The 15395-nt window shown below is 44.7% G+C and overlaps 1 protein-coding gene across 3 annotated transcripts in view; it reads left to right on the forward strand.

The window, feature by feature from the left end:
- Positions 1–8128, forward strand: part of LOC136163273 (uncharacterized) — a 54156-nt gene extending 46028 nt beyond the window's left edge. The window contains exons 2-4 of one of the 3 annotated variants that reach the window (XM_065927714.1): positions 3404–3487; positions 4011–4131; positions 7181–8128. In XM_065927714.1, the coding sequence (XP_065783786.1) occupies positions 3404–3487; positions 4011–4131; positions 7181–7577 (602 nt within the window). In that variant the 3' untranslated portion in view covers positions 7578–8128. Of the gene's footprint in view, positions 1–3401; positions 3488–4010; positions 4132–7180 lie in introns of those variants that run through there. The other 2 variants (XR_010662207.1, XR_010662208.1) reach the window with 2 other exon arrangements.
- The last annotated feature ends 7267 nt before the right edge of the window (positions 8129–15395 follow it).

The raw sequence follows: 15395 nt of genomic DNA on the forward strand, positions 1-15395 counted from the left end.
GAACAGGGCCATATCTGGGAAAAGAGTCTTTGTAGATGTAGTTAAGGATAGCAAGGTAAGGTCATCTAGGGTTAGGGTGACCTTCAATCCAACTGACAGACTCCTTCGAAGAGACGAAAGAAGACACAAAGGGGAAGCCTCTTAAAGGCAGAGGCAGAGATGGGAGGGAGGAGGCCACAAGCCCAGGGACCCCCTAAGTTGGAAAAGGCAGGAATGATCCTATCCTGGAGCCTCTGGAGGGACCTCAGCCCTGTGCCACCTTGATTTCCGGTGTCTGGTCTCCAGGACTGGGGGAGGATGAACTCCTGTTGTTTTAAACCACCCAGCTTGTGATCATGTTAGAGAAGCCACAGAGCAGCCACACAGACCCTGCTCTGTAGGATCCTAGAAATGTGGGTCTCATTAAAGCAGGTGAAGGGTGGATTACAGAACCCTTAAAATCAGCACTGGACCCTCAGAAATGCTAAAGCAGTGGCTGGGCTCCAGAAGGTTGAGAGGTCAAGTCTGAAGCCTGTGCCTAGGGTACTGGGTGCACACGCCTCCCCAGGTTCTTACACCAGTACATGTGGTGTAACATCTCAGTCCTGATGGAGGACATTTAATATCAATGGCCACATTGCTAATTAAGAAGCCACCAGTTGCACAGGTGAAAGCCCAATTAGGGCACTTGCTTCAGGGATGAGCAATTCTGAAGATGGTCAGGGATGGGGACTTACTCATGTGTAGCCAGCAGCCCTTGCACATACCCCACCCCCTCCCCTCCCAAGGAGGGTCCTCAGTGGGAAGCTGGGAGACTCCATGGAGTCATCTCTAAGCAAATGCTGGCTGACCCCCAGGCTAGCCATTCCTGAACTTCATCCGCCCTTCATAGAAAAAACACTTGAATATGTGCAAAGACCTCACAGGCTGGAGAAAAGTGGAGCCACTCCAGCGACAGCATGCTTACTGACGTGGCTCCTGTAGGTAAGGCAGAATGGTCCTGGCCTGGGTGATCTGGAAGCTTTGCACTTTCCTACCTGAGTTACTCCTCCTGTCCTGCTCCCATTGCCTGTTTTCTTGCTTCCTCATCTCTGCCTGAGAAGATTTCCAACAGCAGGAACAGGCGACACAGCCCATCCTTAGGAAGTGACAGCCTAGCACCTCCTGCAGAAGGTCCAGCAGAGCCCAACACAGACCCAATCCCCCGAAACACCATGGGCCCTCACTCTCTCTTATCAAGCCAGCCCTGCAAGATCTAAGCAGAAAGACAGCTTCAGGTACAGCTGCAGGCACTTGAGGGGGGTTATATAGACCTCAACCCAGGTACACATCCAAAGGGCAGGCCAGTCAGGTCAGCCAATCTGCCCACCTGGGCTTGTGGTTTCAGAAAATGGGCCTCGTTGTCCTGGCCAGTGTTTGGGTCAGGATGGATATGGGGCTGCTGCTCTGACTTGTTTTCTAATCTTTTTATCTGACCTATCAGTGGGAGAGGATTTCAGGAAGGCCTTCTTCTAATGAGAGGGACCCAGGGGTCAGGGAGAGGATGGGTGGTGGGTGGAGACAGACTCAGTGCCCAGGTTCTATGGGACCCTCTGGAAAACCTGCTGGAAGGAGGCTGCAACCAGTGAAGCCCAAGGTCATAAAGCTATCCTGAAGCTGCTGTATGTTACCTCAGGTCCTCCTCTGAGGGTCTCAAGGTCAGATCTGTTCAACAGAGGAGCTGGGGGCTCTTTGCAATGAGGGCTCTGTGCACAGTTCCTGGGTGCTGAGCCCTGCAGGGTACCTGCCCAGGTGAGCCCCATATCCTGGGAGGCACCTGCCCTTAAGAACCATGTATCCTGGGAGGGGCGAGTGAACAAGTATTCTCTCTGTGCAGTCATCACAGAGTAGCTTAGTGACTCTCACGTGGGCAGTGCTGGAATTAGATGAGAACAAGGACATGTTGGGGGATGTTCCCTGAAACACCCCCAGGCCCATCCAGAGTGAAGAGTTCAGTAGGTGGGTACTGGTTGCTGTGCTGGAGTGGGAGGCTTCATGGGTGCCTCTTGTTTCTTCACCTGACACCACAGAGGCCTTTGCAGGACACAGAAGACAGCCTGCCCAGGGACGGTGGGAGCCCCTGGTGACCAGGCATGGGACGTGAGAGGGAAGGACCAGGCTGAGGGGGCCTTTCTGCTCTGAGCTGGGAGTGGACAAGCAAGTGGTGAGTGTGATCCAGGAAAGTGGCCCTGGTGATGGGAGGCTTGTTGAGGTCGTCTGAGCACGAGTTGGAAAAGAATTTCCAGACATAGAGCATTTCAGAAGGGAGTGAGTTTGTATTAAGAACAAAGAGCAGAGATAAAGTGGGCACTGTGAGCTCAGGGGGCCAACCACCTGACAGACTAGGGAAAGTTGACAGATTTCCTGGGTTAAGAGCCAATTTTTACAGTTTCAAGACAAAATTCCTGCTGGAAGGTTGATATTAGGTGACTGGGTGGGGTACCTTAGGGTGTTTACTGGAGTGGGCATCTTTGCCTGGTAGGGAGTCAGGAAGCTCATTAGCGATGATCAGGTGCTTTTGGCAACAGTTGCAAAGCGGGCCCTGTCAGATTCACAGGTGACCTTGGTTCTGGGCCCCACTTCTATGGCCTTGGTGTGAGGCCTCCCAGCTGTGGCCTTGGGGAAGGAGTCACCTCAACAAGACTGACCCTGCTTCAGAGTAAAAGTCCCATCAAGTTTTCTCTGGAGAGATCTAGTGATCCTAGATCTGTTTGGAAAAGTCTTGGACACTGCAGGGACACATACTGAGTGTGAACCTGGATATGGAACCTTGTTGGCAAAACTCACCTTTTCTCTCTGTTGGCATTAAAAGGGTGTGGGCTGACAGCTGCCTGAGAATCCATCCAATTGACAATTTCCTACTTATAACATAAATGGGCTTGGTCAAATTATTTCTATTTCTATGCAAACAAGCAGCTTGCAACTCCTTGTGGCAGGATCATTTCCAATAGATTGTCAACTAATCAAGGTAACAACATTATGACACTCAGCACTTTTAGATAATTTCCTAAGCCTTTTTCCTGAGGGACAGACTCAATATGAGCTAAGAATGTGTTCAAAAGGTTCGGGAAGTGCAGGAAAATACACTGGCTATGACTGGAAATTAGGGTCTCTGTGCAAACCTGGAGTCTTGACATCTTACAATCTAGACAGTTCCTGATAGACAGACACATGAAAAACACTCTACTTTTATGTTTTTTTTTTTTTTTTCATCAAACTAACATAGATTTCCTAGCATTCTGTGTGCTGAGAGTAACTCACTGCTCTAAAATGCTTGCTTGGATTTCATTTTTCAGTAAGAACTTCCCCTGACTGCGTTACAGTCAGGACGGTCCCACACTCACAGGGAAAAAGCAAACTAACATCCAAACGTTTGTTCCATCAGGTTTTCTCTGTAGGAGAGATCCAGTGATCCTAGGTCTTTCTGGAAAATGCTTGGGTAGTGCATGGACACATACTGAATGTGAAGGTGGGTCATGGACCTTGTTGGCTAAACCAGCATTTTCTTTCAGGTGGTCCTAAAATTGTGCAGAGTAGCAACTGCCTGAAGATCCATCCAGTTGCTGTTTTCTTACTTGTGACAGCAATATATTTGGTCAGACCTCTTGGATTTCTGCAGCAAACATGTTGCGGGGAGCCGGCCTGCTCAAGGCCCAAAAAGGCCCTGGGAAAAGCCTTGAAAGAGGCCATTCCCTGTCTCGCCACCCCATGATAAAATAGTAAAACATTTGCCGGGTCTCCTTTGTTATTCCTTGAGAAAAATGTAGTAGTGAGCTTCACTTAGTAGTTTATCTTGGAATGCCAAATACAAGATGTAAGCTTCTGCAATCACTTAAGACAAAGAATTGTATTGATGTGACAAACACCAGATGGCATTTTTTATGAACAATGTTTTCTGCTTGTACTAGTATAAAGGTAGCTGTTTTACACAATAAAATCGCTGACTTGCCTAAAGAGCATTCAGCCCTCTCGACCCCATCCTTTACTTTCAGCTTCTTTTCCTCAGGCTTCCGTGCTGCTGTGGTCGGGACTTGTTCTCTTTTCCGGCTGGTCCCTGCAGGTGGCGCCCGAACAGGGACTTGATCGGGCTACACGGTCGCAGCCGCCCGAAACGTGAGTACAGAGGGGATCCTGAGGGGGGGGGGGGAAAGAGAGAAACGTGAGTACGGATTTTTTCAGGGCGGAGAGGGTTTTTAGTGAGAGTATAAACTATGGGTCAAGGTAGTAGTAGAGAACTTTTTGTAACTATGCTTAAGACTATGTTAAAGGTGAGAGGAGTTACTGTTGCTAAACATACATTAGAAAAGTTTTTGTTGTTTGTAGAAATTTGTCCTTGGTTTCCTGAGGATGGGACTGTGAATATAGGAACATGGAAGAAGGTGGGAGAGCAAATTCAGCAGTATTATTCTTTACATGGGGCTGAAGGTACCGTTAGATGCCTATTCATTATGGACTCTTATCAGAGACTGTTTGGACCCTGAACATGAAAGCAAAAAATTGGAGACTGCATTAAAGAATATAATTGGCAAACCTCCCACCTTGCCTACTGCTCCTCCTTCGGAGCATGTTTATGATACAGCAGAAAACCCCCCTGTACAGAGTTCCTTTGACTCTGGTTCGGAATTAGACCCTGCTGAGCAAGCAGAAGATCCTTGGGAGTTATTTGCTGCTGAAAAAAAAAAAAACTAGTGTTAAAACACAAGTGGAATTATCCCCTTTTTCGGAGGTTAAAAAATTGCTTACAACTGTGACTAAACGTCTTGATACTCTTAACCTAAAGCTTTTTTCCCAGCCCTTATGTCTCTCTAATTAGTTATCATCGCAGCCTCCGTCCGTTATTGCCAGATTAGACCCACTGAGAGCTGATATGCAAAAGGGGTCTGAGGCTTCTGCACAGGCATTATCTGTAAAAAACACCTCCGAACTGTCTCCCCTCCAACTTGCAATTCGCCAGGCGAGGCAACAGGGAGAAACCTTGGCAGGATTTCCTATCCTTTTCCCTGTCCTTGAAGATGCTCAACGAAGGTATTATGAACCCCTACCATTTAAACAAATTAAAGAATTAAAACAAGCCTGTGCCCAGTATGGACCAACTGCTCCTTTTACTATGTCCATCATTGAAAATTTAAATAGTCAATATTTACCTCCTAATGATTGAAAGCAGGTCTCTAGGGCCTGCCTCTCTGGGGGAGATTATTTATTATGAAAATCAAAATTTGGAAAACAATGTGAAACTTTTGCGGACAGAAATAGAAGAAATAGACTGCAGATAAGCTTTGAAATGCTTATCTGCCTTTTCCGTCTTGCAGGCTGATTTGCAGCACTATGGCCTTCAAATAGCTCCTGAAAAAGTTCAACATAGCCCACCTTATTCTTATTTAGGCTTCAGACTAGAAGGAGAGACTTTTAAAGCTCAAAAATTGGAACTTCATAAGGATAATTTGAAAACATTGAACGATTTTCAAAAATTATTAGGAGATATTAATTGGTTTCATCCTTATTTGAAAATCACTACTGGGAAATTAAAACCCCTGTTTGATATTCTTAAAGGACCTTCAGAGCCTACATCGCCTCGGGTTTTGACTGATGAAGGACGCCAAGCTTTAAATATAGTAAAAAAAAAAAAAAAAGCTTTGGCTGCTCAAAGAAGTTCTTATTGTGATTTTACAAGAGAATGGGGTTTGTATATACTTCCTTCTAAACACACCCCTACAGCTGTTCTTTTTCAAGATTCCCCTCTTTATTGGATACATTTGCCTGTTTCCCCTGCTCGGGTACTCACCCCTTATTTTGATCTACTCAGTAAATCTTATTGCTAAGGGCCGTCGGGATTCCAGAGAATTACTGGGGAGAGACCCTTATTTTATCTGTTTACCATTTACAAAGGAACAACAGGACTGGCTATTCCAGTTCAGTGATTCCTGGAATGCAGCCCTAGCTCATTTTGCCGGCAGATTAGAAAATCATTTTCCTGCTAATAAGCTGCTACACTTTGCTAGTCAACACGACTTTGTGTTTCCCTCCGTACTTGTTTCGCAGCCACTTACAGACGCAGTCACCGTATTCACCGATGGATCCTCAAACGGAAAGGTTGCTTATGTTATTAATGATATTGTTACCTCCTGGTTTACAGGCTGTTCCTCTGCACAAGAAGTAGAATTATGCGCCGTGTTTGCTGTTTTACAGCACTTTGCCTCTGAACCTTTGAATGTTTTTTCTGATGGTCATTATGTTGTTAGAGCTCTTAACCAATTGGAAACTGTTCCCTTTATTCATACTGTCAATTCAGTGATTCAGCAACTGTTTCACGATATACAAGCTCTTTTACATCAAAGGATTTACAAATGCTTTTTTGGCCATATTCACGCTCATACAAACCTACCTGGAACACTTACCTTTGGAAATGCATTAGCTGATTCAGCCACTCATATTTTCCTTTCCCAGACCCAACTCGCAGAACGTTCTCACCAATTACATCATCAAAACAGCAATACCCTCAGATTACAATTTAAAATACCCCGTGAAACCGCCAGGCAAATAGTTAAACGCTGCCCTGTTTGTCCTCAACTCCTTCCTGTTCCTCACTATGGTGTGAACCCCCGCGGCCTCCTTCCCAACCATTTATGGCAGATGGATGTTACTCACGTATGTTCATGTTAATATAGATACTTTTTCTGGATATATTTTTGCCTCTTTACGAACAGGAGAAGCAGCTCGACATTGTATTGCACATTGCCTTGCAGCATTCTCCGTTATGGGAACTCCAAAGACCATCAAAACGGACAATGGACCTGGATATACTTCTGCCGCTTTTATTAATTTTTGCTCCCGTCTCTTTATCTCTCTTAAAACAGGCATCCCCTACAATACCCAAGGTCAAGGCATCGTTGAATGAGCTCATCAGACATTAAAACATCACCTTTTAAAATTAAAGAAAGGGGAGTTTTATCCCCTCACACCGTATAATTACTTACATCATGCCCTTTTCATTCTTAATATTTTAAATTTGGACTCTGAAGGCAAGACCGCAGCACAGCGATTCTGGTCCCCAGCTGCTACCAACAAACCTTTCGTAACTTGGAAAGATCCAATTACTAATCAATGGCATGGCCCTGACCCTGTTTTGATATGGGGATGGGGACATGTTTGTGTTTATCCACAGGATGCCGAAGCACTGCGCTGGCTCATGGAGAGACTGGTACTCCAGACGGAGACGGTCGTTGACTGCTCGAATGGAGAGTATGCAGATACAAGAGAGGAATGTTCTGCCAACAAATCAACAACTACATGAGTTCGTGGAACGAGCAAGACACATTGCTGCGGATACAACCAATCCACACATTTCTCTATCCTACCTGGTGCTTGCATTAGCATGCGCTGTTATGAATCAAGCTGTTCCTAGCACTGAAGGAAATGTTTTTCTTTCTTGGGCTCATTCCTATGCTGATTTTTATAATACTTCTGTTTGTTGGGTATGCACTGCCATTCCTTTGTCAGTTGTAAATGGTTTACCATGGTGGGTTTTGCCAATGAGTCAAGAAGAATTACCTGCGCTATAATAAAAGTAGAATATTGTGTGTATATCCCAGATTTATCTTCCAATGTGTCTGATGCTGTAAATGATCTTCAACATCAAATACTTTCCATGCAGGATTCCTCCCTTTCTTTTTGGGAGCAAGTTAAATCCTGGTTTATGAGTGATTGGTGGAAAAACCTGCTTACAGTGCTTGTTATTGTACTCTGTTTTCTTTGTTGTGGACCATGTATTTTACAATGCATTATGAATTTGGTTACTGAAAGGATTATGAAATTTTCCTGTATTTTGAAAAAATAACCTTGTCTGCTTTTTCTCGAGGAATATGTAAGAAGGCTCGGCCTTTAATAAATTAAAAAGGGGGAGATGTGGGGAGCCGGGCTGCTCAAGGCCCAAAAAGGCCCTGGGAAAAGTCTTGAAAGAGGCCATTCCCTGTCTCACCACCCCATGATAAAACAGTAAAACATTTGCCGGGTCTCCTTTGTTCTTCCTTGAGAAAAATGTAGTAGTGACCTTCACTTAGTAGTTTATCTTGGAATGCCAAAAACAAGATGTAAGCTTCTGCAATCACTTAAGACAAAGAATTGTATTGATGTGACAAACACCAGATGGCATTTTTTATGAACAATGTTTTTTGCTTGTACTAGTATAAAGGTAGCTGTTTTACACAATAAAATCGCTGACTTGCCTAAAGAGCATTCAGCCCTCTCGACCCCATCCTTTACTATCAGCTTCTTTTCCTCAGGCTTCCATGCTGCTGCGGTCGGCACTTGTTCTCTTTGCCGGCTGGTCCCGGCAACAAGGGACTTTAAATTCCTTGCCACTGGATCATTTCCAATGGCAGGTAAACTCATTAGGTAACCAGACTAGATGGCACTCAGCACTCTCAGACACACTCCTACAGCCTGTTTCTTCATAGGCAGTCCCAGGATGACCTAGGAATGGGTTCGCTAGTATCAGAAATGCGAGGAAACAAACTGGCTGTGACTCTGAAAATTAGGTGCTCTGTGCAAATCTGAAGTTTTAACATTTTAGAATCTAGACAGTTTCTGATAGATGTCTGACATACACTCTTTTTTTATTTTTTGCCTTTCATTCATCAAAGAAACATAGATTTCACAGCATTATGTTTGCTGAGAGTGACAGACTGCTTAGAAATTCTTGCCTGGAGGTCATTTTGAAGTAACAATTTCCCCTCCCCTGTGTTACCATGGGGAATGCCCCCACACTGACAGAGAAAAGTAAACAAATGTCAAAACATCTGTTCCATGAAGTCCCCTGTAGGAGGGATCCAGTGATCCTAAGTCCGTCTGGAAAATTCTTGGATAGTGCTTGGACACATGCTCAGCGTGATCCTGGATTCCGGACCTTGTTGGCAAATTAGAATTTTTTCTGTGTTGGTCACAGTAGGCTGGGGTTTAGCAACTCCTTGAAAAGCAGTACAATTGCTCTTTTCCCACTAACGAAAGCAATACCTTTGGTCAAAACACTGGAATATCTGAAGCAAGCAGGCAGCGTGCAACTCCTTGTGGCAAGATCATTACCAGTGGAATGCCAATTAAACTACTTAAAAACAGTATGGCACTCAGCTGTGTCAGACACACTCCTCCAGACTCTTTCCTCATGGGGAGTCCCAGTAAGATAGAGTACTGTGCTCATGAACCATGGAAAGTTCAGGGAAACTTACTGGCTGTGTCTCTGGAATTTAGGGCGTCTGTGGAAGCGTGGTCTTCTCACATCTTAGAATCCAGACAGCAGTCATGGAAAGAGAGATGCCTGAAGAGTACCCTATTCATTGCCGCTCATTCCATGAGTGAACACAGGTGTCCCAGCATTCTGTTTACTGAGAGTAACCCGCTAAGTGGAAACCCTTGCCTGGAAGTCATTTTTAAGTAAAAATTTCCCCTCACGTGTGTTACAGTAGGGAAGGCTCCCACACTCACAGGGAAAAGCAAGCAAACATCAAAATGTCTCTTCCATCAATTTTTCTCTGTCGGAAGGATCCAATGGTCCCAGGTCTCTCTGGAAATTTCTTGGATACTGCAAGGGAAACATACTGACTATGAACCAGAATATTTGACCTTCTTGGCAAAATTAGCATTGTCTCTCTTTTGGCACTAACAGGATGTGCGCTGGCAGCTGCCTGATAATCCATCCAATTGATATTTTCCTACGTCTGACATCAATAGGTTTGGTCAAATCTTTCAGATTTCTGACACAAGCAGGTGGCTTGCAACCCCATTGGGCTGGATCATTTCCATTAAAATGTCAAATAATCTAGGTAACAACAGTATGGCTCTCAGCACTCTTAGACAATTTCACAGCCTGTTTCCTCTGAATCAGACCCAATAGGAGCCAGGAATGTGTTCATAAGGCTCTGAAAGTGAAATGAAGCATACTGGCTATGACTTTGGAAATTAGGGCCTGTGTGCAAACCTGGAGTTCTCACATCTTAGACTTTAGATAGTTCCTGATAGATAGATGCCTGAAAAACACCCTCTTTTATGTCTTTCGTGCATTGAAGTAACATAGTTATTCCAGATTTCTGTGTGATGAGAGTAACACACTGGTTGAAAATCCTTGCTTGAAGGTGATTTTTCAGTAACAATTTCCCATGACTGTGTTACTGTAGGGAAGATCCCCCCAAACTCACAGGAAAAAGAAAACAAACAACCAAATGTCTGTTCTATCAAGTTTTCTCTTTAGGAGAGATCCAATGATCCTCTGTCTGTCTGGAAAATTCTTGGATACTACAGGGACACATACTGAGTGTGAATCTGCATCCTTGAATTTGCTGGCAAAATTAGCAATTTTTGTTGGTTGGATCTAAAAGGGTGCGGCCTTAGCAACTGCCTGAAAATCCACCCAATTGCTCTCTTCTTAATAATGACAGTGATAACATTGGTCAAACCTTTGAGATTTCTAAAGCAAGCAGGCGGCTCGCTACTCCTAACTGCTGGCCCATTTCCAGTGAAATGTCACCTCATCTAGTTAAGCACTGTATGGAACCCAGCCCTCTCAGACATACTCCTGCATCCTGTTTCCTCATGGGCAGTCCCAGTTTGAATAAGGAATGTGTTTAAAGCCTTGGAAGGTGCAGGGAAGCACAGTGCTCTACCTCTGGAACTTAGGACCCTGGGAAAGACTTGAAGTCTCATGCCTTGGGTTCTAGACAGTTCCTGATAGAGTCCTAAAACTACACTCCGTATGGATGCCTTTCCTTCCTCAAAGGAACATAGCTTTCCCAACATTCTGTGTGCTGAGAGCCACACGGTGCTTGAAAACACTTGCTTGTAGGTCATTGGTCAGTGGAAAATTCCCCTGAAGGTGCAATGGTAGGGAAGGCTCCCACACTCACGGGGAAAGGCAAACCAACATCCAAACGTCTACTCCATCACATTTTGTCTTTAGGTGCGATCAAGGGAGCCTAGGCCTGTCTGGAAAATTCGTGGGTATTGTGGGGACTCACCATGAGTGTGATCTTGTATATATGAATTGGTGGCAAAATTCTCATTTTCATCTCCCACACTCATTTTGGGACCACATTGGTTCTAGAATGGTGCAGTGTAGCAAATCCTTGAAAATCCATCCAATTGCTGTTTTCTTACTTTTGACAGGGATAGATTTGTCCATCCTTTGGAATTTCTGAAGCAAGCAGGTTGCTCACCACTCCAGCCACTAGCCGATTTCCATTGTATTGGCACCTCATGCAGGTAAGCACAATATGCCGCCCAACACATTTGGATACACTCGTGCAGCCTGTTTCTTCAGGAGCAGTCCAAGTATATACTTGGAAAGTATTTACAAGGCTCGAAAAGTTCATGGAAACACACTACCCTGACTCTGGGTGTTAGGATACCTAGGAAAGACTGAAGGTCCCACGACTTAGAATGTAGACAGTTCCTGATAGATAGAGGGCTAAAACACTCTCTGTTGATGCATTTCTTTTCTTGAAGGAACATAACTTTCCAAACATTTTGTGTTCAGAGAGACACACACGACTTGAATATGCTGGCATGGAGGTCATTTTTCAGTAGCACCTTCCCCTGATGGTGTGACCATGGGGATGCCGCACTCTCCATTCATAGAGAAAGACAAATTAGCATCCAAACGTCTGTTCCATCACATTTTCTCAGTAGGACTGATCCACTGAGACTAGTTCTGTCTGGAAACTTTGTGGATAGTGCATGGAGACATCCTGAGTCTGAACATGGATATCGGACTTTGGGGGCAAAAATAACATTTTTTCTCTTGATTTGGGAAAATGCTACAGCCTTGCAACTGCTTGGAAATCCATCCAATTGCTGTTTTCTTCCTTCTGACAATGATAGCTTTGGTCCATCATTTGGAATTTCTGAATCAAGCAGGTGACTCACCACTCCTAGCCTCTGGCCCATTCCAGGGGAATGTCATCTCATCTAGGTAAGCACAGTATGGTACCAAACACTCTCAGACACTCTCCTACAGTCTGTTTCCTCATGGACAGTCCCTATATGACCTAGGATGTCTTTGGGAGGCTTGGAAAGTGCAGGAAAAACAGTGCCTTGACTCTGGTAGTTAGGTCCCCTGGACAAGCCTGGAGGTCAATGTTAGATTCTAGACAGTTCCTAATAGATATAGGCCTAATAACACACTCTCTGTTGATGCCTTTTCTTTCTTGAAGAAACATACTTTTCCCTGCATTCTCTGTGCTCAGTCACACACTGCTTGAAAACGCTCTTTGGAGGTCATTTTCAGTAGAAACTTCCTCTGACAGTGTAACCTTAGGGAAGGCCCCCACACTCACTGGAAAAGGCAAACCAACATCCAAACTTCTGTTGCATCACATTTTGTCTCTAGGAGAGATCCAGAGAACCTAGGTCTGTCTGGAAAATCGTGTATACTGCAGGACCACATCCTAAGTGTGAACCTGGATACCAGAACTGGTGGCGCAATTCACATTTTTCTTTCGGTTTGTCCTAAAACTGTGTGGCCTGGCACCTGCTTGAAAAATCCATCTAATTGCTGTTTGCTTACTTTGAAGAGCAATAAATTTGGTTCACCCTTTGGGATTTCTGAAGCAAGCAAGCAGATCACCACTCCTAGTCACGGGCCTATTTCCAGTGGAATGTCACCTTATCTAAGTAGGCACATGGTGGCCCCTCTGTATACTCAGACACACTCCCACAGTTTGTGTCCTCATGGACAGTCCCTGTGTGACCTAGGAATATGTTTACAAAGCATTTAAAGGGCAGGGAAGACACTGCCCTGACTCTGGAAGTTCGGCTCTCTGGGAAGGCTGGAGGACTCTCTTGTTAGAATCAAGACAGTTCTTCATAGATAGAGGCCTGAAAACACACTCTCTGTTGATACCCTTCCTTCCTCGAAGAAACAGTACTTTCCCAGTATTCTGTGAACTGAGAGTCACACATTGCTTGAAACCGTTTGCTTGCAGGTCATTTTTCAGTAGCAATTTCTTGTGATGTTGTGACAGTAAGGATATCCCCCACACTCACAGGGTAAAGGCAGTCCAAGATCCAAACATCTGTTCCATCACATTTTCTCTATAGGAGCAGCCAGTGAGCCTAGGTCTTTGTGAAATATGGGTAGATACAGCAGAGACACCTCCTGAGTCTGACAGTGGATACCGGACCTTGATGGCCAAATTTGCAACTGCTAGAAAATCCATACAATTGCTTTTTTTTTTTTTTTTTTTACTTCTACTTCTGACAGTGATCGCTTTTGACCCACCTTTGGGATTTCAGAAGCAAGAAGGCGGTTCACAAGTGCTGCTGATGGCCTATTTGCAATGGAATGTCACCTCACCTGGGTAACAACAGTATGGCACCCAGCAGTCTGAACACATTCCTGCAGCCTGTTTCCTCATGGGCAGTTCTGGGATGATGTAGGAAGGTGGTTAAAAGCCTGGGCTAGTGCAGGGAAACACACTGCCCTGACTCTGCAAGTTAGGTCCTCAGGGTAAGACTGGAGGTCTCACATCTTAGAATCTAGACAATTCTTGATAGATAAAGGACTGAAAATTCATTCTCTGCTGATGCCTGTCTTTCCTCGAAGGAACATTGTTTTCCCAACATTCTGCTTCCTGAGTGTCACACACTTGCTTGGAGGCCATTTATCACTAAGAATTTCCCCTGAAGATGTGACTGGAGGAAAAGTCCCACAAACATAGTAAAAGGGACCACATCCAAATGTCTGTTCCATCACATTTGCTCTGTAGGTCCTATCTGAGCCTAGTCCTATCTGGAAAATTCTTGGATACTGCAGGGACACATCCTGAATGTGAATCTTGATAGCGGATCTTGGTGGCAAAATTTGCATTATTCTCTCCATTGGGCTTCAAACGTTGTGGCCTTACAGCTGCTTCAACATTCATTTAATACCTGTTTTCTTACTTCTGACAATGATAGATTTGTTCCACCTTTCTGGATTTCTGAAGCAACAGGCAGTTCCTAACTCCTATCCCTGGCCAATTTCCAGTGGAATGTCAGTTCATTTGGTAAGGACAGAATGACACACAGCACACACGGACATTCTTCCATAGCCTGTTTCATCATGGGCATTCCTGAGTGATCTTGGAATGTGCTTACAAGGCTCAGAATTTGCAGGGAAGTACTGCCCATGCTCTGGAAGATGGGTTCTCTGGACAACCCTGGAGATCTCACATCTTAGAATATAGACAGATCCTGATAGATAGAGGCCTGGAAACACACTCTCTATTGATGACTTTCCTTCCTCGAATGAACATAGCTTTCCCAGTATTCTGTGTGCTGAGAATCACATACTGCTTGAAAATGCTTGCCTAGAAGTCATTTTTCAGTAGCAATTTGCCTTGATGGTTTGACCATAGGGAAGTTCACCACACTCACAGGAAAAGGCAAAACATCATCCAAACGTCTGTTCCATCATGTTTCTCTGTAGGAGAGATCCTAGGGTTAGGGTTAGGATTAGGGTTAGCCTAGGTCTGTCTTGAAAATTCTTCAGTGCTGTGGGGACACATCCGGCGTGTGAACCTGGGTAATGGACCTTGGTGGGAAAATTCGCATTTTCCTCTAGGTTGACCCTAAAATGTTGGGAAAGCAATGACCCTTTGATCAAGGAAAGGCGTCACCAGAGAGTGTGTTTCCAGGCCTCTATCTATTAGGAACTGTCTAGATTGTAAGACGTGAGACCTCCAGTCTTGCCCAGATGACCTAACATCCCGAGTCAGGGCATAGGTTTTCATACAATCTCTGAGCCTTGTAAATACATTCCTAGGTCATACCAGGACTGCCAAGGAGGAAACAGGCTGTCAGAGTGTGTCTGAGAGAGCTGGGTGCCATGTGGTGCTACCTATATTATGTGACGTTTCACAGGAAAGGGACCACCAGATAGAAGTGGCAAGGGGACTCCTTGCTTCAGAAATTACATGGGTGGACCAAATCTGTCACTGTCAGAAATAAGAAAATAAGTACTGGATGGATATTCAAGCAGTTGCTATGCCAAACCGTTTTAGTGCCAACTGAGAGAAAAAGGTGAATTTTGTCCTGTATTCAGGTTCACACTCAGGATGTGACCCCACAGGATCCAAACTTTTCCAGATAGAACTGGGTTCACTGGACCTCTCTAGCAGAGAAAACATGATGGAACAGGCATTTGGATGCTTGCTTGCTTGTCTTGTGATTGTGGGGGCTTCCCTACTGTCACAGTCTCAGGGGAAATTGCGACTGAAAAATGAACTCCAAGCAAACGTTTTCAAGCAGTGTGTGACTCTAAGCACACAGTACATTGGGAAAGTTATGTTCCTTCAATGAAGGAAAGGCATCAACAGAGAGTGTGTTTTTTATAGCAGGAACTCTTCAGCTTC

The sequence above is a fragment of the Muntiacus reevesi genome, chromosome 3, assembly GCF_963930625.1.
Source record: "Muntiacus reevesi chromosome 3, mMunRee1.1, whole genome shotgun sequence".
NCBI classification, from domain to species: domain Eukaryota; kingdom Metazoa; phylum Chordata; class Mammalia; order Artiodactyla; family Cervidae; genus Muntiacus; species Muntiacus reevesi.